The following is a 23,991-nucleotide window of genomic DNA, read 5'->3' on the forward strand; positions in this document are numbered from 1 at the left end:
ATATGAATAGCCAATGGGTGTGTGAAAAGGTGCTTAAAATTACTAATTACCTGAGAAAGGCAAGTCAAAACCACAATGATACCACCTCAACCTGTCCAAATGACCATTATCAAAAAAATCCCAAAAGATTGTAAGTGTAATTTTACAAGTGTACAAGAATGGAGAGAAATTTGAACTCTTATACTATTGGTGGGAATGTAAAATTATTCAGCCTCCATGGAAAACAGTATGAAGATTCCTCAAAAAATTAAAAATATAACTACCATATGATCCAGCAATTCCTCTTCTGAGTATTTGTCCAAAGGAATTAAATCAGGATCTCTTAGATATACTTGCACTTCCATGTTCAGTGCAGCATCATTCTCAGTATTCAAGATATGGAAACAACCTAAATGTTCGTCGGTGGATGGATAGATAGGATGGATGGATAGGAAGGATGGATAAATAAAATGTGGTATATACATACAATGGAATATTATTCAGCCTAAAAAAAAGAAGGGAATTCTGCCATTTATGACAACATAGATGGACCTGAAGGACATTATGCTAAGTAACTTAAGTCTGACACAGAAAGACAAATAGTGTATGATCTCTCTTATGTGTGGAAATCAAAATAGTCAGATATATAGGAGCAGAGAATACAGTGGTGGTTGCTAGGGGAGGGGTGGCTGTGGATGGGGAGGTGATGGTCAAAGGGTACAAAATTCAGTTATGCAAGATAAGTTCTGCAGACCTACTATCAGCATAGTTCCTATAGCTAACAGTAGCGTATTGGGTAGTGAAAATTTGTGGAGAGGATATACCTTTTGTTAAAGAAAATATAATAATAAAGGAGGTGGGTAGAAACTTCAAGAGGTGGTGAATATATCTGTGGCCTTGATGGTGGTGATGGTTTCACGGATGTGTACTTGTCCCCAAACTCAGTGATTGTATTCTTTAAATTTGTACCAATTTTTACATGTTAACCACACTGCAGAAAAATGCTTTTTAAAAAATTAAGGAACCTTTCTTTTATAATATTCTCTTATAATTCTTTTTATTTTCATGGAATCAATGTTTATGTCCCCACTTTCATTTCTGATTTTAATAATTTGAGTTTTCTCTTCATTTATCTTAGTCAATTCAGCTATAGATTTTTAAATCCTTTTGATGAACCAACTTTTGCTTTTGTTTATTTTCTCTTTATTTATGCTGTAATCTTTATTTCCTTCCTTTTACTAGCTTTTGGTTTTGTTCTTCTTTTTCTAGTTTCTTAAGTTGTAAAGTTAAGTGGTTGATTGGAGATCCTTCCTCTTTTTCAAAGTAAGCAATTATAGCTATAAATTTCCCCCTTAGTACTGCTATCAATTAAGTTTTGTTATGTTGTGTTTTCATTTTCATTCATTTCTATATACCTTCTAATTTCTCTTGTGATTTCTTTTTTGATCCATTGGTTGCTCAGGAGTGCCTTGTTTAATTTCCACAAACTTGTGAATTTTCTTTCTGTTATTGAATTCTAAGCATATCCTGTCATAGTTGGAGAAGGTAGTTTATATGATATTTACCTTAATGTAAAAGTTTTGTGATTTGATTTGTGGCCTAACATACGGTCATATGGTCTATTCTGAAGACTGTCCTATGTGCACTTGGCCAAAAGAAGTTGTTGGCAGGAGCCTATAACAAAGAATCCATTTTTTGCCTTTTCCAGCTTTTAGAGACTACCCGTGTTTCTTACCTCATGACCCACTTCCAGCAACTGCATCACTCCAACCTCTACTGTGATCATCACATCTCCTTTTCTGACTTGGACTCGCTCGCCTTCTTTTTTATTGAGGATTAGTTGATACAATAATACTAGCTTTAATAATTGCCCATGAATTTACTTTTACTGGAGATCTTTACTTGTTCATATAGTCTCCACTTACTATCTAGTGTCCCTTTATTTCAACCTGAAAACTCCCTTAGTTCTCCTCCAGGGCAGGTCTTCTTGTTTACTTGTTATTCGTTTCTCCCTTTGAAGAACAGTTTGCTGCATTAAGAATTCTTATTTTTCACTTTTTTTTTCAGCATTTTGAATATATCAACCCATTGCCTCCTGGCCTTCAAGGTTTCTGATTAGAAATTTGCTGATAATCTTACGAGTATCTAGTTCTGTGAAAAGGTCATGGGAGTTTTCTTAGGGATTGCATTATATCTGAAGATTGTTTTGGGTAGTATGGGTATTTTAAGAATATTAATCCTTCCAATCCAAGAGCATGGGATAGCTTTCCATTTCTTTGTATCGTCTTCAATTTCTTTTATCAATGTTTTAGAGTTTTCAGAGTATGAATCTTTCACCTCCTTGGTTAATTTTATTCCTAGGTAGTCTATTCTTTTTGATACAACTTTAACTGGGGTTTTTCTTACTTTCTGATATTTCATTATTAGTGTATAGAAACACAACAGATTTCTGTATATTAATCTTGTTTCTGCAACCTTGCTGAATTCATTTATTAGCTCTAATAGTTTTGGGGAGGAGACTTTAGGGTTTTCTATATAGAGAATCATATCATTTTTTTTCCTTCTTTCTGCTGTTCTGATCAGGTTATTTCCACTCTTCGATCTTCCAGATCACTTATGAATTCTTCTATATCACTTAGTCTGCTATTCATTCCTTCTAATGTGTTTTTTATTTCAGATATTCAGTTATCTATTGTTTTAACATTTTTTGTTGAGTTATGATCGTTTTACAATGTTGTGTCAAATTCCAGTGAAGAGCACAATTTTTCAATTATACATGAACATATATATATTCATTGTCACATTTTTTTTCTGTGAGCTACTATAAGATCTTGTATATTTTTCCTGTGCTATACAGTATAATCTTGTTTATCTATTCTACATTTTGAAATCCCAATCTGTCAATTATCTATTTTTTGGGGTCTTTTTTGTATTTTCTATTTCCTTTTTTAAATGATCACTTGTTTAGGTCATTTCTTTTTTCTAAGTCAATTAACATTTTTATTACCAATGTTTTCAATTCTTGGGTAAATTATCTATTCCTGTTTCATTATTTATTTTTTCTGGGGTTTTCTCTTGCTTTTTCAATTGGGAGTAGTTTCTCTGCCTTTTTATTTTACTTAACTTTTTCTGCCTCTGTGAATTTAGGTGAAACAGTTACCTATTATGGTCTTGAAAGGGTATTTTTAATGTGGGAGCTTCCCTATGAAGATGGCATGTGCCCAGTGCCTTTGGTGAGAGGGCTGGATTTGATGTCTACAACAATCATGTCATTCTTCAGAGTGTGCCAGCAGCCATCACTTTGTTAGGCTGGAGATGAAGGTGCTAGTCTGTGCAGGATGTTAAGCAGGACTTCCTCTTTGTGCAGTGGCCATCAGCATTCTGTCACAGGACATGTGTGATCCCAAGTTGCTGGAGAAGAAGTCCTAAGGGTCAGGCTTGAGCTGGCTCTGTTCCCTTTAATTATGTCTTTCTACTTCTCTCCACACCAGGATCTTTGCCTCAAAGGAGAGGTTTGCTGAAGCAAGTGGGTCTCATGTCCCTAAAAGAGGTCCAGTGCTTTGCCTTTGTAGGCATCTGCAGCTCTGCTCAGATACAGCCCACAGCCACATATTTTCCCTAATCATGGCTGTCTCAGATCTAGTAGTAGTGTCTACCTAGTGTGGCATGCTGTAAGTGGAGCCAGATGGTGTACATGGCCTGGGCTGGGACACACAGCAAGGTAGTTACGGAAAACCTGGCAGCTAATAGGTTAGACTTTTCTCCACTTTGCCTTGGGCAAGCTAGCACCTACACACTTCTCTTGAGTGGAGTCCAGGCTTCCCCAGCCTTTAAATCTGTCTCAGTGGTTCTCCAATGAGTCAAGGGGCTTTCCTCCTCCACATAGGACCTCAGGGCTGGGATGCCCAGTCTGTGGCTCAACCTGCTCAGCTCCCAGGGCAGGTGTCCATGCAATCTTCCTTTTCCTCTGAGTCCCCTCTTACACAGGTTCTGACTTGATTGTTTTTCTTCTCATCCTATCCAATTATGTGTGTTATCTTTCTTACTGCTTTGATTTTACAGTAGTCCTGCCAGTTTGCAGTTTTTAGTGAGAATTATTCCACATGTAGATGTATTTTTGATGTGTTCTTGGAGAGAGGTGAGCTCCACATCCTCTTACTCCACCATCTTGATCTCCTATCTTAATAATAACCTTGAAAAAAATTTTTTTCTAACTTACAGGATCCCATATTTATGGACCTAACCACATTCAACTCCCAATAATTAACTGTTTATTCAATTACTCTTTCTTTGGGATATCATGATTTAGATTGGAAGCATGCATTAAAAACTTCATCCGGGCTTTAGTCTACGCATAACCTCAAACTCTCTAGAAATATCAATATATTCAATTTAGGTTAATACTGATGATCTATAATCATACATTTATAATTTCTCAAGCCAAGTGATCATGAGTAAATAGATTTTAAAAAGGAGAAAATATTTTTCTGTAACATACATAGGGGTCATTTTTTGTTTACATGACCATAAACAATTATCATATGTGGTAAATATCCTATACATTAGCTCACCCTATACATTAATTCATTCAACACACACTAATGTCTGCTGTGGTCTAGACATTAATGATATGAGGGTGAAAAAGAAAGATAAATTCTCTTCCCTCATAGAGCTTGCATTCTTTTCCTTTAGTGTATTTTATTTACACACTACATAAAGTTTTTATAATTCATTATTTCATATATTGCTTTAAACTGACCTTATAATTTCCTTCTTATTTGCAGCCCGTATGGCTGCTTCTGCTGGAAGCTTCCTATATTTTGCCAGTTTCTTTCCATTTAACTCCGTTGCTCAAAACTATGGACACATAACTCTCACCAGGAAGGTGGCTGCCTGTCTCAGCTCAAATGTTGCATTGGCCTTGGGGATTAAACTTCTGGTCAAGTTGGAAATAAAAAGTAAGAGTTTGCCTTGCAAATATGCCTTTGATATTTGATTCCTAGAAATGTAGAAAGGTAATGGGGGTGGGACAGTGGGTGAGGAGGTAAGAAAATGTTATAAAAATTATTTATCCTCAGATTTTTTATTATAAAGGCATTTATGTGAGCTGTAAAAAATTAGAAGTGTGAAAAATGAAAAGTTCCCCATCTCTCTTCAATAAACACCCCAGATACACTGTCAAAGAGCAAAGAATTTTAAACCTTCTATACTACAACTTGTTTTATTCACCTAATGGTATCTATTAGGCCTCTTCCCATATAAAGTTATGCTACTTTCTTCTACGAGGTTGTTTAATATTCCATTGCAAAGGGGAACTATAATTAATTAACTAGTTCTCTATGATTATGATTGCACATTTAAGAGTTTTCCTGTTTTTACTGTTACCCACAATAGTATGCATATGGTATGCATACTAATATAAATTCCTAGATATAAAAATGGTATCCAGTAAGATATTCATAGCTTGATTTTGATTGCTATTATGGTAACCTTCAAAAAATAGAGATCAGTTTATTCTCCCACGAACAACACATGAGTTTTTCTACATCATTTCCAATAATATACTATTCTCAGGTAAAAGGCAAATTTAGCTTCTTTACTTCCTGTAACTACTTTTCCTCCAAACTCTACACTACTGGGCTAAAGAAAATAAATGTAATGTAAGTCTAATCCAGTGATTTATTCAGGTTCTTCTGAATGAGTCAGTCTTTGAGACATCTTTCCTTCTTGGACTCTTCAAGATGATATGGAGGGGAATGGAAATTAATGAGCTCTCTTATGATGGAGGGAAATGGGGACCTCAAATCTATTGGATCTTTTACCTCTATAGTAGAGTACCTAGCCTGAAGCCTGAGCTGCATTATGGACCCTTAAGAATCTGAAGTGTCACTGTTTATATATGGCTCATGTTGAACAAGATACTCGTACGTCATCTGTTAGAAACATGGCTCTGGATAGCTTACCGTAGCCTTAATCTCCTCACCCAGGTCCGTGCCTTCCTCTGGCCCTCTCTGAGACTCTTTGGCCTTCACAAACAAACACTTGCAAAGTTATGCAAGCTCTGAATGTGACTTTTAAGATATGAGGAGCCAGTAGCATCACTTCAGACCCATTTTCTAGCTGCCTCTGCCTCACTCTGCCATACAAATGCCACCATCGTACAATATTGTATATTTCTACACAATCCTACCTGAAAGTTTCTCCAGGATTTCCCTGAAACAGGAACTCGTAGGATTCATGGACCTGTCCTCTGTACCTTATTTTCATTCTTTTCTTACTTAGGAGAAGGGGGAGGGCAGGCTGCTTTCCTACTTGTCTTCCTGTCTAGAAAAGGGCGTCCTTTCCAAAATGACATTTACATTTTGGAATTCTTGGGTCACAAAATAAGATAAGGATAAATGGGCCATAAATTGAGGAGTATTTCAGATTTTTACATCCTTTACACTATCAAATAATTTCACCTTTTCTGCTAAGTGAAAAAAATCGCATCTAAATATATTTTAATTTGGGGGAAGAAGAGGAATTCTTCCTTGTACATAAAAGGATTTCAATCCTCTAAGTGTCGTAGGTAGTGTAAATAATTATCCTTAGGCTGTGACTCATTTTAATTTGTGTTTATGGTATCTTTTTTCCAAAAATGTTTAGTTTAATGGTCTTCTAAAGGAATCCATCCATACCCAGAGTCATAAAAATAATAATTCTATATTTTCTTTAATATTTTTAAATTTTTACATCTGACTAGCAATAAGCATAGAGTTGATATATCTATTTGTTATGAGGTGAGAACTTAATTTTATTTTTCACATGAAAATAAAGCTATTAGAATCATTTATTGGATAGTTTGTTGTTCTGTACTGCTTTCTCATTCCACCTTTGTTTTACATCATGTCTCCATTTGTGCATGGATCTTTTTGGTTATCTTTTTCATTCTGTTGATCTTTTTTAGTCTCTTTTGTGTTGATACCACAATGGTTTTACTTGCTATAGCTTTATAATGAGTCTTAATATCTGTTAGACCTGTCCCCATACCTTGTAATTCTTCAGTTGTTTGTACCACCTTGTTTTCCACTGGAACTTTAGGGTCACTTTGTCAAATTCTATGAAAAATCTTGTTGGGATTTATTGGGAATTTCATTGCATTTATTGGTTAATGAAGAGGGTTTAAGATACTAAATTTTCTCATCTATGAACAAAAATCTCCCAGTGAATATCCAGTCATGCATATGATTTCTTTATGGATACTTTCATCATTCTTACTTTATACATGAAACATTCAAAAATTTAATAGACTTGATCTAGAGGTGGGATTTCCATTGGCTTAATATGCAACAGGAGGTACACTTTTAGTTCTCTGAGTTATTTTTGTCAGGTTATTTTATTATTCAGTTATTATTTCTTTTCTCTATTATTTATTTTGTTTTGAAGGGACTCCTATTTTATTTTGAGATGCAGAATTTCTCAAGTTATGGTACACTTCCTGATTTTTGTGTTCTATATTCTCTTTTTCCATGGTTTCTAATTTGCTATTCATGGCCTCTCAAAATGACTTTCATTTTGATACTTATCTCTAATTCCACTGAACACTTTTTTCTCAAACAATTACCTTTTCTTACAGCTTTCTCAAAGACACAGTGTTCATGAATATTTTTCTCGTAGTACTGATCTATAGGAGAGGAAGGGCTAAAATTGAAGAAAGGTTGGGTTTCATGGGCCATTGTTGTCTTCATGTCTTTCCTCTTTGAATTAGGAGTTCACTGGATGCCCTAATGCTTTTTCAGTTCTGCTACACTCTGTCCAGAAATAGAGAAAGTACAGGAACAAAGGATTACGTGTATTATTTTGGTGAGATTTTTTTTCCCTTTCCATCAGTACTATGAGCAAAACTTCTTTTTCTCTTTCACTTGGTGGTCACCATCCTTCTCTAGTGCTGTTAAATAGTTTTCCAAATGTGTATATCCTAACGGTTATTTCAGTAGGAATTTAGCATGATGGGAAAGGTAGACGGATAGCTTCTAATGGGTCTGGTTTTTTCTTAGCTCTTTTGTTACCGTTTATTTTTGTTTCAGCCATTGACCTTGTCTCAGTCATCCCTATTTATGTTGGTAGGTTTTGAAGGGAGGAGGGAGGATATCAATGTTATTATATATTCCATCACTTTCTTGGATGACCTAAGGGTCTCAATATATAGATAATTGACAGTGGCAAAATTTAGGGTATCAACTTTTTTCTTTGCTGTTTCAATCACAGAGCTGTCATCTATGGTATATATCTTCTTTCTATTTCAGGAATTGGTGTTAAGTGGAATAACCTTTGGACACCAGCCAGCCTTGACGATAATCTCGTCCTGGGCCATATGTCGGGAATGCTTTTACTTGATGCCTTCTTGTATGGCCTTGTGACCTGGTATATAGAAAACGTCTTTCCAGGGAAGTATGGCGTGCCCAAGCCATGGTACTTTTTTCTTATGGTGAGTTCTAATGCTGCTGTTATTACAAAAGACCATAGTCCTTATGAGCCTATTTCATGATGTTTATAATCAAATCAAAAGGGCATGTGCAGAATCATTTTCATTTGCATACCATCCATATGAAATGTTATAGCCATTTATTGATATCCCTTAAGCCTTCCACAGATGCAGAGTTTTTCTTCTAAACCTTGCAAATTCAAATCATACAGAATTCTGCTGCAATATATAACCCCTAAAAGTATGCCACAGCTTTCTGTATCTCAGAAAGTAAACCAGGCCAAAGTGTTTTTAATTCTTAAAGTGCCTCACTTTTTCATGTTTCAATTTTCAATTCAGATGAAATTCATATAACTTAAAACTAACCATTTTAAAGTGAACAAACCAGTGGCATTTGTACATTTATAATATACATGCACATATCTACTTTCAAAATGTTTTCATCACTGAAAAAGAAAATTATGTACCCATTGAGAAGTCACATCCCATTTTCCCCTATCACAAGCCCCTAGCAACCACTGACCAGCTTCCTTTTCAGATTTACCTTTCCTGGTTATTTCTTATAAATAGAATCATACAATATGTAATCATTTGTGTGTGGCTTCTTTCATTTACCATAATGTTTTTGAGGTTTATCCATGTTACAGTATGTATCAGTACTTCATTCTTTTTGATTGTAGAATAATATTCCAGTGTATGTATAAAGAGCAGTTCTTTTACCTGTTAGCCCATAGTTGGATATATAGGACATCTTTGGGGTATTGAGTAGTGCTGCTGTTAATATTTGTGTATAAATGTTTGTTTGAATACTTGTTTCAATTTTGGAGGGACTGTGTATCTAGGAGTGGAATTTGTGACTATACCTTGGGGTGGTAATTCTGTGTTTAATGTTTTCAGGATCATCAAACTGTTTCTTTTTCTTTTATTATACCCTTGTGGGTATAAGATGGTATCTTGTTTTGATTTGCATTTACCTAGTGAATAATCATGCTGATATATTTTCACGTGCTTGCTGGCCATTTGTATATATTATTGTAGAAATGTCTGTTCAAGTCCTGTGCCTATTTTTAAATTGGATTGTTTGTCTTTTTACATATTTCAGACACTGGACCCTTATCAGATATATGATTTGCAAATATTCAAATATTTTCTTCCATTTTGTGGGTTGTCTTTTCACTCTTTTTTTTTAAAGGACATTGTTCACTGTCTTGATAGTGTCCTTTCATGCATAAAATTTTAATTTTGATGAAAGCTAGTTTATCCTAATAAATGTATGTAATGCATGACTGGGACATTGTGCTGTACACCAGAAACTGGCAGGTTGAATTGACTATACCTCAACTAAAAAAAACCAGGTTGATCAATTTTTCTTTTGTTGGTTGTGAAATTGGTGTCATATCTAGGTGACCATTGTCAAATAAAAAGTCATGAATATTTACCCCTATGTTTTCTTCTAAGAGTTCTGTTTTATCTCTTAAATTTAGATCACTGAACAATATTTATTTTGTTTTTATACAGTGTGAGGTGGGGATCCAGCTTCAGTCTTTTGCAGGTGGATATCCTGTTGTCCCAGCAACAGTCTCTGAAAAGACTATTCTTTCCCCATTGAATGGTCTTAGCACATTTGATATAAATCAGTTGGGCATAGATGTATGCGTTTATTTCTAGACCCTTAATTTTATTCCATTAACCTACATGTCTGTCCTTATACTGATACCACACTGGTTTGATTCTTGTAGTTTTATAGTAAAGTTTGAAATCTGAAAGTCTCAGTATTCCAGCTTTGTTCTTTTTCAAGATTGTTTTAGCTACCAGGGGCCTCTTGCAGTTCCATATGAACTTGAGGATCAGCTTTTCTATTTCTGCAGAAATGTCATTTGAATTTTTATAGAGATTACATTGAATCTGTTCATTTTTGAACTAATATTTCCATATTAAAATACTGTCTGTCTTTAAGTTCATGTATTTTCTATTTATATGTCTTATTTAAATTATTTCAACAAAGTTTTATAGTTTTCAGTGTGCAAGTCTTTCACCTCTTTGGTTGCTCCTGTATCTTGCATCTTTGCTGAATTTGTTCATTATCTCTTCTAGTATGTGGGGGAGGGCATTCTTTGGGCTTTTCTTAATAAGTAGGATCTTGTCATCTTCAAACAGAGATAGTTTTACTTCTTGCTTTCCAATTTGGATACCTTTTATTTCTTTTTCCTACCTCATTGTTCTGGCTGAAACTCCCAGTACAGTAATGAGTAGCAAGGGTGAAAGCAGGCATCCTTGTCTTATTCCTGATATTAGAGGAAAAGCCTTCAGTATTTCACCATTGAGTATGATGTTAGCTGTGGGTTTCTTCATGAATGCCGCTTATCATTTTGATAAAGTTCTCTTCTTTACCTTTAACACACTTTGTCAGAGGCTTTATTTGCATCAGTTGAGCTGATCATGTGTGTTATTTTCCATGGTTCTATTAATGTGATGTTTTACAGTGATTGACTTTCATATGTTGAACCACTCCTCCATTCCTGGGGTAAATCATACTTTATCATAGTCTATAATGCTTTTGATATGCTATTGGATTCAGTTTACCGGTATTTTATTGAAGATTTTTACATTTATATTCATAAGAGATACTGATCTGTAGTTTTTTTGTGATCTCTTTGACTTTGGTGTCAGGGTAATGGTGAGATCATTGAATGAATTAGGAAATGTTACCTCCTCTTGTACTTTTTGGAAGACTTGTAGAAAGATTGTTGTTAATTCTTATTTAAATGTTTGGTAGAATTCATATAGTGAACTCTTCTGGTTCTGGACTTTTCTTTGTAGGGAAGTCTTCATCACTGACTCAGTTGCCTTACTTGTTATAAGTCTGTTTAGATGGAGTGCTTCATTTCTTATGCTCATTTTGGTAATTATCTTTTGGCTTTCTTTGTAGCGCTCATACTGGTTTGGCCAACCAAGAATCAAAAGAAACAAAGGAGAAGTGAAAGACTGTGAAGTAACTCAAAACAAGTATTTTGAACCTGAACCTACCAGTTTGGTGGCAGGTATCCAGATCAAGAATTTGTACAAGGTATTGTTTCAAAGATCTCTTTTTCCTACAATGACTGAAAGCCATATACTGGCATTAGAATTGTTTGCAACTAGACATTCCAAGAAAACAAATGAGATCCTTAACAAAGAATCATAATTAATAAAGTCCTAATTTGAGGCATTCATAGAATGTATAAATATAGATATAGCTTTACAAATACGATTTTATTTGCTCTCTCCTTTATGCTTGCTTTGAATTTCCTCTGATGGGCTTGCAACAAGTGGTATATGAATTTTGTACTTAAACCCTGTGAAGAAAATAAACTTGATGATGCAATAGTAACATCTGGGCATGTGGTTGGGAAGGATAACACTAAACGTAGTTAAAGGAAAACCTCTCTGAAGGGATGTCCTTTGAACTGAGACCTAAAGAATGAGAAGAAGAGAATGTGACAATGAATGTAGGTACGTTCATGTATAACTGAAAAATTGTGCTCTACACTGGAATTTGACACAACATTGTAAAATGTCTATAACTCAATAAAAAATGTTTATAATGTTAAAGAATGAGAAGAGCCAATTGTTTGAAAAAACTTAGAGAAAAACACAACAAGTTTGAAAACCCTGAGGTGAGAAAGACCTTCATGTGTTTGAGGAACAGAGGGAAGACCAGTATATTTGGAGGCCAAAAAAATGATAGTAAATGGCTTCACTGGGAAGCTACTGATTGGTTCAAAGCACTGGAGGAATATATGTTTTTTTTAAAGATCATTTTGGCTACAATGTGGAAAACAGGGTATTGGAAAGTGAAGAGTAGAGAAGGAGAAATGTAGAAAAAGGCAAAAGAAATAATTCTTAACTTTCTTCAAGAAATAATGATAATTAGACCAAGGTTGTGGCAGTATATATGAAGAGAAATGGATGAATCCAAGACATTTTCAACAGAACTGAAAATACTAGGAAACTGGGGACATTGAAGGAAAAGAAGGAAACTAGAATGGTTCTTAGATGACAAACTAGAGCAGCTGAATGTTAAATAATACAAACTCTTTCTATTCTTACCAAGTTTTACTAAATTTTCTTACATAAATTATTCATTTGCTGTATTCTCTTAGGTCGGTTTCTGGAGACATTAAGTGGTTGTCTTTGTTTTGTTTTTCAATTTTGACCAGATTTTCGTGTTTCACTGGGGAGTGGGTCTGTGGAGCTCTTATTTCTCAGAAGTGGAACTCTCTATTAACTATTTTAATGGATTCAGTTTCTTAAATTTTATTTAGAATGTTTTTATTTAGGTTTATGATGGATATTAGTCTATTTTCATTTCTTGTAAGATGTTTCTCTAGTTTTGATATCTGGATAATGCTAGCCTCAGAGTGAGTGGAAAGTATTTCCCCTTTTCACTTTTCCAGAAGTGCTTTTATATAATTTGTATTACTTCTTTTTCAATTACTCGGTGGATTTTTCAGACATCTTTTTGTTACTAATTTCTAATTTAACTCTGCTTATGGTCAAAGAAAGACACTCTGTATGACTTGAATTCTTTTAAATTTATTGATTCTGGTTTTAGGACTCAGACTATGGTCTATCTAGATAACTGTTATAAGTATTTGAAATTAGTGTATAATTTGCTACTGTTTAATGGAGTCATAAAAAAAATGTCAGTTAAGTCAAGTTAGTTGTTAGCTCTTCAAATATTCTATATGTCCTTACTGATTCTACCTATTCTAACAATTATTGAGAGAAAAGTATTGAAGTCTTTCAAAAATAAATGCATTTTTCTGTTGCTCTTTGTAGTTCTGTTATTTGTTGCCTCATATATTTTGAACTGTTATTGGGTACATAAACATTTAAGAATATTATGTCTTCCTGAAAAGTTGATCTCTTTATGATTACAAAATGATATTCTTTGTTCTGGCAATATTCTTCATTCTTAAACCTACTTTGACTAATGTTAATACAGCCACATCACTTACCTTTTTTTTTATTGTTATCTGATTCCATTTTATTGTAATAACACTAAGACTTACAAGTTATCAGTTTTGTTCCAATGCAAGTTCAAACACTTTTTGAATGTTTGCATAATTTATCATTTTGGGGAAAAAAAAACTAGGCAATATCCATGTGTTTCTTTAAACCACTCTTTTGGGGTTTGATTAAAATACAAAATTAAAATACAAAAAGCTATATATTTTTAATGCATATAATTTGGTATGTCTATGTCGTCTATGCTGTAACATATTCATCACCTTGAAACATTTCCTCCTGCCCTTTTTTATTTATTATTAATATTTGTGTGTGTGATAAGCACATTTAATATAAAATCAACCATCTTAGCCAAATTTAGCACACAGGACAGTATTATTAACTATGGACAGGATTTGTACAGTAGATATTTAGGACTTATCTTGGGTAACTGAAACTCTATAGCCTTTAATTAATACTTCTTATATTCCCCTCCTCCTAGCCACTGGTTACCACATCCGCTTTCTGCTTATATGAATTTGACTAGTTTAGACTCCTTATGTTAGTAATATCAGGCAGTGTTTGTCTTGTGTCTGGCTTATTTCAGTTAGCATAATGTCCTCATTTTGTCACAAGTGGCAGGATTTTTTTTTCTTTTCTTAGGCTAATAGTTCAATGTACTTATATACCACATTTCTTTATCCTTACATCCATGGCTGGACTTTTGGTTTGCTTCCATTACTTGGCTATTGTGAATAGTGTTGCAGTAAACATGGGTGTGTTGATATTATTGAGACAATGCTTTTATTTCATTTGGATATTGATGCAGAAGTGGAGTACTGGATCATATGGTAGTTCTAGTTTTAATTTTTTGAGAAATATCCATACTATTTTCCATAATGACTTTACCAATTTATATTTTCTCCAACAATGCATAAGGGTTCCCTTTTTATGTATCCTCACTAACACTTCTTATCTTTAGACTGTTCAACAATAATGATAATTTTTCATCATAATAATAGCCATCTAACAGGTGTGAGGTAATATTTCATGGTGTTTATTTGCATTTCTGTGATGATTAGTGATTTTGAGCATCTTTTCATATACCTATATGTTTTCTTCAGAGAAATATCTGTTCATTTCTTTTGCCTGTTTTTCAGTTGTTACTTGTTTTCTTGCTATTAAGTGGTAGGAATCCTTGCGTATTTTAGATGTAAACTCATGAGATATGCAGCCTGCAAAATTTTTCTCCTTTTTCGCAAAATGCCTCTTCATTGTGTTGATTAGTTCCTTCGATGTGCAGCAACTTTTTGGTTTGATGTAATTCCACTTGTCTATTTTTGCTTCTGTTGCCTATGATTTTGGTGTCATATCCATGAAATTATTACCAGGACAAAGGTCAAGAGGTTTTGCTGATGTTTTCTTCTAGAGTTTTCTAGTTTCTGGTGTTACATTTAAGTCTGTAATCCATTTTGAGTGAATTTTTGTGTATGGTGTAAAATTAGGGCCCGATTTCATTGTTTTGCAAGTAGATAACCAGTTTTCCCAGTACCATTTGTTGGAAAGACTGTCCTTTATCCATTGTATATTCTTGGCATCCTTGTTAAAGATCTGTTCACCATATATACTTGAGTTTATTTCTGGGTTCTCTGTTCTGTTCCATTGGTATATGCCTGCTTTTATACCAACACCATGTTGGTTTCATCACTGTAGCTATGTAATATATTTTGAAGCCAAAGAGTGTGATGCTTCCAGCTTTGTCTTTCTTGCTTAAAACTGCTTTGGCTATTCAGAGTCTTTTGTGATACCACATAAGTTTTAAGATTGCTTTTTCTATTTTTGTAAAAAATGCCAGTGGGATTTTGAAAGGCAGTGTATTAAATCAGTAGACCATTTGGGTAGTATGGACATTTTAACAATACTAATACCCCCAATCAATTAACACAGGTTGTCTTTCTACTTATTTGCATCTGCTTTAATTTTTTACTCAGTATATCATGGCTTTTAGTATACAAGTTTTAAAGTTTCTTGGTTAAGTTTATTCCTAACTACTTTATTGTTTTTGATGCTGTGTTTTCTTACTCTCCTTTTTCAGATAGTTCATTTTTTGTATATAGAAATATAATGATTTTTGTATGTTGATTTTGCATCCTACAACTTTGATGAATTCACATATTTCTAACAGAAGTAAGTGTGTGTGTGTGTGTCTATGTGTGTGTGTGTGGAGTCTTTAGGATTTCCTAAATCTAAGATTATGTCACCAGCAATAAAAATTACTTTACTTCTTACTTTCTGATTTGATGCTGTTTAATTCTTGTCCTTGTCTAATCTATAATCAGGATTCCCAGTACTATGTAGAATAGAAGGGACAAAAGTGGATATTCTTGCCTTATTACAGATCTTAGAGGAAAAGCTTTCAGTTTTTCACCATTGAAAATGTTTACTATGGCCTTTTTATGTAGGGCCTTTATTGTTTTGAGTTACTTCTATACCCAATTTGTTGAGAATTTTTATCATGAAAGGATGTTCCCTCTTGTCAAATGTGTTTTCTATAAATCCTAAGGTGATTATGTGATTTTTTTCCTTTATTTATAGTAATGTGGTATATCATGTTGAATGATTTGCTTATGTTGAACCATCCTTGAATCCCAGGGATAAATCACATTAGCCATTGTATATGATCCTTTTAGTGTGCTGGTAAATTCAGTTACCTAATTTTCTTGAGGATTTTTGCATCTACATTCATCGGGGATATTGGCCTGTACTTTTCTTGAGATGCCTGACTTTGGTATTAAGGTAACGGTGGCCTCATTAATTGAATTTGGAAGAGTTCCACTGTATTGTGTTAGTCTCGGCCTATTGCTAGTGATGCTATCAGCTAAGAATGTTTGGGGGCGCCACCTGAGCCCATACTACATGTGGTGAGCCCTGACAGACGCTTCTCCAAATGGAGTCAGTGTTGTGGCTGGACCTCCCTTGTGGTTCTTATTAAATCATAATAAGACACCTCAGCAGTAACCATCAGGAGACTTTGAAGAAACAGTGTTTATTACTCACAGTCCTGGAGAGTACATAGCACACCTGGGGTCACACAGTGATCGTGGGTAGAGGAGAGAGCAGGGACCAGGAGTTCTTCCTTTATTGGGGCTGAGGATGGGGTGTCTAGAGTTTGATGGGCTCACTCTTTATTGGTGAATTCAAAATATAACAGCAGAAATTAATATGTAAAAGTGTAGGAAGGGAAACACAGGGTCATTCAAATGGTCAGTTAGGTCACCAAGACTTTCTAATAATGGAACTTCATGTGTGGGGTGGCCTGGCTGTTAATCTAGTTGTGTAATTGGCAGTATGTTTGTTCGAGATGGATGTCTTTGAAATGGGTGCCTCAAGAATCAAAAGCTTAATTCTTGAGAGTCTGTACATTTAGACTAAATTTGTATTTACACTGTCTTTATGACAAGTGCGTGAAAAAATGTTAATATACTATTGGATTCTATAATTTCTCTTTTAAATTTGGCTTGTACCAGGACTAAAAACCTCAATTTTATGTTCATGTCAGTGGGGATATTTTTAAATGTCTACATTCTTTTAACTGTTAGAAGACCAAAAATAATTGTATTACAATCAAAAAAAGGTAACTGTCAAGTACTTACACTACATTTCATATTCTTCTATTTTTGGAATAGTTTAAGAAGTATTCACATTGATTCTTCTTTAAATGTATGGTACAATTCACCTATGTGGTCATGTTATCTTAAACTTTTTTGTTGGAAGTTTTTTTAATTACTGACTCAATCTTCTAAGAAGAACATAAAACTATTACTGTCTATTTTAATCTGATAATTCAATTTCAATTCCATCCAAAAACTAAACTTTTACTCCCCCACACCCTTAAATTATATATATATGTCTGAATTTACTTCTTTCTATGTAGTGTAGCCATTAACCATTTTTTGTGGTTATAGTTATTCTTAATACTTTTGTGTTTTAACTTTTATAGTGAGGTTAAACACTATATTTCACCCTTACAGTATTACATTATTCTGTATTGATCTTATGTTTTTACCTTTACGTGTGAGATTTATACTTTGATATGCTTCCGTGTTGCCCTTTATCCTCCTTTTGTTTCAACTTGAAGAACTCTCTAAGGTGCTAAAGCACATTTCTAATAGTGATGAACTCCCTCACTTTTTGTTAGCATGGGAAAGTCTTTATCGCTCTTTTATTTATAAAGAACATTTTTTGTCAGTGATAGTATTCTTGGTTGGCAGTGTTTTGCAGGCAGTACTTTGAATGTATCATCCAATACTTTCCTGGTCTTCAAGGTTTCTACTGAAGAATCCATTCACGGTCTTATATAATTTCCCTTTTAAGTGACAATTCACTTTTCTCTTGCTGCTTTCAAAATTCTCTTTGTCTTAATATCAAAGTTTAATTTTAACATGTCTCAGCGTAAACCTTTATGTTTAACCTATTTGAGATGTTTTGGGCCTTTAAATCTGGATGTCCATATGCCTTCTGAGATTTTATTTTTTTAAATAAACTTAGTGTCTCTTTCTGTCTCTTCTTTCCTTCTGGAACTCCCACAATGCATAAACTGATTTTCTTCATATATTCCATATGTTCTGTAGGCTTTTTCACTATTAAAAAAATTTTTTTTCTTTTAGTACTTCAGACTGGATAATTTTTAATTACCTATCTTCAAGCTTGCTGATTCTTCTGCTTGATCAAGTCCCGTGCTGATGCTCTCTATTGAATTTTCCATTGAGTCATTATCATTGGCTTCTGTAGTTCCACGATTTCATTTGGTTCTTCTTTATGGGTTCTATCTTTTTCTTGAACTTCAATTCATTCATTTATTGTTTTCCTGGTTTCCTGTATAGTCAATCCACATTCTCTTACAGCTCTCTGGGCTTTTTAATGATTACTTTGAATTCTTTTTCAAGGAGTTTATAGATCTCTCCATGTCTTTAGGTTTGGTTACTGGAAGTTTTTTGGGTTTTGTTTTAACAGAGTCAGCAAATATATTTGTTAACACTACTACCAATTTGGAGTGGAGTTTCATTTTGATCCTTTTGGTGGTATCATGTTTTCCTGATTCATGGTTCTTATAGCTTTGCATTGTTCTCAGCAAATTTGAAGAGGCAGTAAACTCTTCTAGTCCTTATCAACAGGGAAAGCCCTTTATTGGTGCCTGCTCTGAGATGGCAGGATCCATGGATTAGCCAGGTAGCAGGGTCTATATGGAGGCCAGACACCTGGGTTTACAGGGAGGCAATCCTGGTGCCAGAGTCTGCAGATGGTTGGGCATGGTCCCAGGGTCTGTGGGTAAGTCTGATGCTGAAGTCCACAGGTGAGCCTGCTTACTCCACTTGTCTTTCAGTTCATGTTTGCCTGATATAGTTTCCCCATTTTTTGCTATTAACCTATTTGTGTCTTTATATTTAAAGGGGCATTTTTTTGTCTATGTATAGACAAATGTAAGCTTAGTTCATGCTCTTTATCCAATCTGATAATCTCTGCCTTTTAATTGGTGTGTCTGTATTATTTATACTTAATGTGCTTATTGATTTATTGATATGGTTTATATTTATCATTCTACTATTTTATTTTTGTTTCTACCATATATTCTTTGTTCTTTTTTTTCTGCTTTCTCTTCGATTAATTATTTTTCTGAGATTCCACTTTATCTCAGTTTTATCTATTAACTATAAAAGTTTGTTTTGATATTTTAGTGGTTTCTACTTGATGTATCATACAACTTACTACAGTCTGTCTTCATATGATATTATGCCATTTCACATAGTATACTCATATTTTTACACTCAGAGACTTCATGCTATTATTGTTAAACATTTACTTATGCATGTGTTACAAAACCAGCAATATATCATTATCATTGTGCTTAATTTTTCATTTATATTTTAAGAAACTTGAAAAGAAAGAGCTATGTATTTACCAATGTAGTTAATATTTCCTGTGCTATCCATTTCTTTGTTTATACCTAGATTTCCATCTGGTATCATTTCCCTTCTTCCTGATAGACTAGCTTTAACATTTCTTTTTGTGCTGGTCTGGTAGTGATTAATTCTTTCAGAATTTCTATGTCTAACATCTTTATTTTACCTTCATTTTTGAAAGATATTGTCACTGGATATAGAATGTTAGCTTAAAGATGCTACTCACTTATCTTTTGTACACCCATTGATTCCAATCAAATGTCTGCTTTCATTTTTACCTTTTTTTCCCCCACATATGTAGTTCTTTTTTTCAAAGCATTTCTTTAGCAGTGCTTTGTGCAATTTGAGGATGTTGTTCCTTGAGGGTAGTTTCCTCCTTGTCCTTCGGTTCCGTTGAGTGTTCTTCCTGAATGTGTAGGTTTATCATTGTCATTAAATATGGAAAATTTTTCGCTATTATATGTTCAGTTATTTTTATGTCCCAAACCACTTCAGGGACACTAACACACCTTTATTATGCCACTAGAAGTTGTATCTCAGCTTGTTGTTGCTTTTTTCTTTTACATGATCATTTCTGCAGTTTGTTTTCTCTTGTTTCTATTGCTGTGTCTTTAAATTAACTCTTTTTTTTTCTTTTGTGGTGTCTAGTCTGCTATAAATCCCATCAAGTATATTTTCATTTTGGAAATTATACTCATCTCTAGAAATTTTGTTTGTTTTTAAAATAACTTCTATATCGTAACTTTTTCAATGGGTGGCACACATATATAATAATCATTTTGATGTGTTTGCTCATTTTAACAAGTATGTCAGTTCTAGGTTGATTTCAGTTGGCTGGTTTACTCATTATAGGTCATCTTTTCCTGCTTCTTTACATTTTGGGGTTCTGGGTATTTCTGTATTCCACAAAATACTCTTGATCTTTGTTTTTCTAGTTTGGATTTGCCAATGAGAGAAATTTACAAATAGACACATAGGCAGATTTTAGATTCACCTAGGTGAGTACTTGAGAACCACAGGCTGTCTAATTTCAGACTGAGAATGTTAACTCTCAAATAACGTGGGCTTAAACTGCAGGGGTCCACTTCTATGTAGATATTTTCCAGTAGTAAACACTACATTTCTACATGATCCTTGTTTGCTTGAATCACAGATAAGGAGGAACTGCAGAGACACAGGTTGACTATAAATTACATGCAGATTAACCCCCACATTTTCAAGGATCAGCTGTAGTGGGAGTTTCCAAGAGACCTGTCAGAAGAGTTGTCAAACATGTTTTGTAAAGGACTGAATAAATGTTTTAGGCTCCATGGGCCACATACAGTTTCTGTCACGTATTCTTTTTTGGTTGGTTTGTTTGTTTTACCAAGCCTTTAAAAGTATAAAAATCTGTTCTTAGTTCACTGGCCAAAACAAAACAAAACAGATAATGAGCTGTATTTGAGTTAACAGACTCCTCAGAATCTCAAGAATTTCTGGATGTACTTATCAGTCACTAAAATTCTGACTTAAATCATGGCATCAGTTTTTCTGACCATGGGTGGCAGCTTCTGTGAGCTTCCCTAGCTCTTGCTACAGTTGAGTAAGCCCATAATTACATGATACTGTTCATACATAGAATACAGAGAAATCTCCACTTTACTTACCAAATTTAGATAGATATACATACTACTGGGACTTCACCTTTATTTCAACTAGTATACAAACTAGTTCACCTGCAAATATTATTCCTTGTTCACAGCATCATCTTTTTACATTGTGAGTTTATGATATGGTATTTCTTCTAAGGATAAAAGATACAAGTGTTTATCATTTGTTAACTGATAGTGACAGATACCAAGTTATTCTTTTCTTTATTCCACAGGAATTTGGTGACAAAGTAGCAATAAACAACATGTCTTTGAATTTATATAAGGGACAGATCACTATTCTTCTAGGACAGAATGGTGCAGGAAAAAGCACAACCTTGTCTATTCTTACAGGTATGCATTCAGCTCTGTCCAGAGCACAAGTCAGATCCCTTTTAAAACTGTAAACCAATCTACAATTTGTAGTCTTGAGTATATTGTCATTTCAGTCTTGTAGTTATTATTACAGTTTCAATTATTTAAAACCAAGGCGCTCCAAGTGATATAATAAATTTATTTATTCAGTTAAAAATTTGTATGCCAATTTTTTTATAGGATTGATAATACAATGGTGATTTCAAAGTTCTTTTTTTTTTGATTTCAAAGTTCTTAACACTTAGTTTTATACTCTGGTAGAGATACTCACAAGAAACTTGAAACATACAACAAACCATAAGTAAGAAGGGAGATGTAGGATGCTATTCCCTCAGTAGAATGATATCTAACCTGATTTGGGGATGAATAGGGAAGTGACATCAAATGTGAGTCAAATAGGAAGTATAAAGAGCTATGAAGGGAAGGGAAGAAGAATATTACAGGTATAAGCAAAGAATAGGAAACTTAAAGGCAGGGACCATCTATATGACTAGACCAAAGAAGGAATTTAAATAATAGCAAAAGATGAATCCAGATGAATAAGCAAAAGGTCAAATCATAAAGGTTTGGGAAGCCATGCTATCAAGTTTAGAATCTATTCTGAGAGCACTGACAAGCCATGGGAGATTATTTTACGAAGGTTTATACTTTAGAAATATTGCACTCACCAGAAAGGAAGAATGGATAAGGAATACTAAGACCACTAGAACAATGAATTCCCATGTTGTGGGTGAGGTTAGTGTTAAGTCCTAGAGGCTAGAGCTGGGCTAAGCCTAGTAGTTGAGATAAAATAGCCTCTCCTTGATACAAAAGTGATACCAAAACTAAGACAGGAGGGGCAGACACTATTCATATTCTCTGCTGTTCTATATATTTGAACTGACTCCCTCTAAATCTCAATTAAAACTCTTCTTAAAAGAATGACTGCCTAGCTAACATCAGAAGGTTATGATTTGAATTACTGTTACCTTCATGATAATATATGCAATATACATATGCTGCACATAAGTTATCCTGGGACCCAATCCATGCTTAATTTTTTTCTTTTTGTGGTGAGAACATTTATTTATTTATTGAAGTATAATTGGCTTAAAGTACTACTTTAGTTTCAGGTGTACAACATAGTGATTAAATATTTTTATACATTATGAAATGGTCACCATGATAAGTCTACTAATCATCTGTCATCATACAAAGTTATTGCTATATTACTGACCATATTCCTTATGCTGCACATTTCATACCCATGACTTATTTATTTTATAACTGGAAGTTTGCACCTCTTAATCTCCTTCACCTGTTTCACCCATTCCCCCAAACCCCCTCCCCTCTGGAAATCACCAGTTTATTCTCTGTATCTATGACTGTTTCTGTTTTGTTATGTTTGTTTGTTTTGTTTTTTAGATTCCACATATAAGGGAAGTCAGATGGTATCTGTCTTTCTCTTTATGACTTATTTCCCTTAGGGTGATACCCTCTAGGTCCATCCATGTTGTTACAAATGGCAAGATTTCATCCTTTATGGCTGAGTAATATTCCATTATAGATAGCTAGATTGATCGATCAATCGATCTCATATCTTCTTTATCCACTCATCTATCAATGAATACTAGGTTGCTTCCATTATATCTTAGCTATTGTAAATAATGCTGCAGTGAACATGGAGGTGCATATAGCTTTTCAAATTAGTGGTTGTATTCTCTTTTTTAATTTTTTGAGGAACCTTCTATTTTTAATTTTTTGAGAAACCTTCACACTGTTTTCCATAGTGGTCATACCAATCATATTCCCACCAACAGTTCATGAGGGTTCCCTTTATTCCACATCCTTGCCAACACTTGTTATTTCTTCTCTTTATTTCTTTTTATAATAGGCCATTCTGACAAGTGTGAGGTGCCATGCTTTACATGTTATTTAAGAATACATATTACGCACTTTCCCATCTACATATGCTCATGCCCTTTCTCTCATTGGAAATGTCTGAATCAACTTTCTATCTATTGAAGTCCTATCTATACTGCAAATGCAGCGCAAAAGCAACCATCCAGGGCAAAATGGCAGAGGAGGTAGTGCCAAGTTTCAGTATCGTCACAGACTAAATAGATGAAGGAGGTCAAAAGGTACAAGCTTCCAGTTATAAAATAAACAAGTCATGGGATTGTGATTACAGCATGGTGACTACAGTTAAATTTGAAAGTTGCTAAGAGAGTAAATCTTAAAAGTTCTCATCATAAGAAAAAAATGTAACTATGTATGGTACTGGATATTAACAAGACTTTTTATCTTGATCATTTCATAATATGTACAAATCTAAAATCATTATGTTATATACCTGAAACTAATATAATGTTAGATGGCAAAGACATCTCAATTAAAAATTATATTTTAGATACAATAAATGATTGATAGGGTTTAAATCGCTTTATAGTTTCTTTCTTACATATTGCCAAATGAGGAATCCTGGACTTGTTATTAATATTTAAATTTCTTGAGAATAGTTATATATTCCAGATCTCTATGATTTTCATAGCATCTGCACAGTACCTAATGTGGTTCACAAATATAGTAACTGGCTGATTGCAATGCAAATACACTG

At 34.0% G+C, this 23,991-nt stretch overlaps 1 protein-coding gene and 1 long non-coding RNA gene across 6 annotated transcripts in view; one reads left to right on the forward strand and one right to left on the reverse strand.

The window, feature by feature from the left end:
- Positions 1-23,991, forward strand: part of LOC107033294 (phospholipid-transporting ATPase ABCA3-like) — a 118,564-nt gene that overhangs the window by 30,465 nt on the left and 64,108 nt on the right. For 3 of the 4 annotated variants that reach the window (XM_072942773.1, XM_072942774.1, XM_072942775.1), the window contains exons 9-12: positions 4,764-4,937; positions 8,265-8,446; positions 11,373-11,510; positions 21,257-21,374. In XM_072942773.1, the coding sequence (XP_072798874.1) occupies positions 4,764-4,937; positions 8,265-8,446; positions 11,373-11,510; positions 21,257-21,374 (612 nt within the window). The remainder of the gene's footprint in view (positions 1-4,763; positions 4,938-8,264; positions 8,447-11,372; positions 11,511-21,256; positions 21,375-23,991) is intronic. The other variant, XM_072942776.1, reaches the window with a different exon arrangement.
- LOC107033293 (uncharacterized) overlaps positions 1-23,991 on the reverse strand; it is a 108,082-nt gene that overhangs the window by 16,890 nt on the left and 67,201 nt on the right. The gene's annotated exons all lie outside the window — the stretch shown is intronic.

The sequence above is a fragment of the Vicugna pacos genome, chromosome 18 (assembly GCF_048564905.1).
Source record: "Vicugna pacos chromosome 18, VicPac4, whole genome shotgun sequence".
NCBI lineage: Eukaryota > Metazoa > Chordata > Mammalia > Artiodactyla > Camelidae > Vicugna > Vicugna pacos.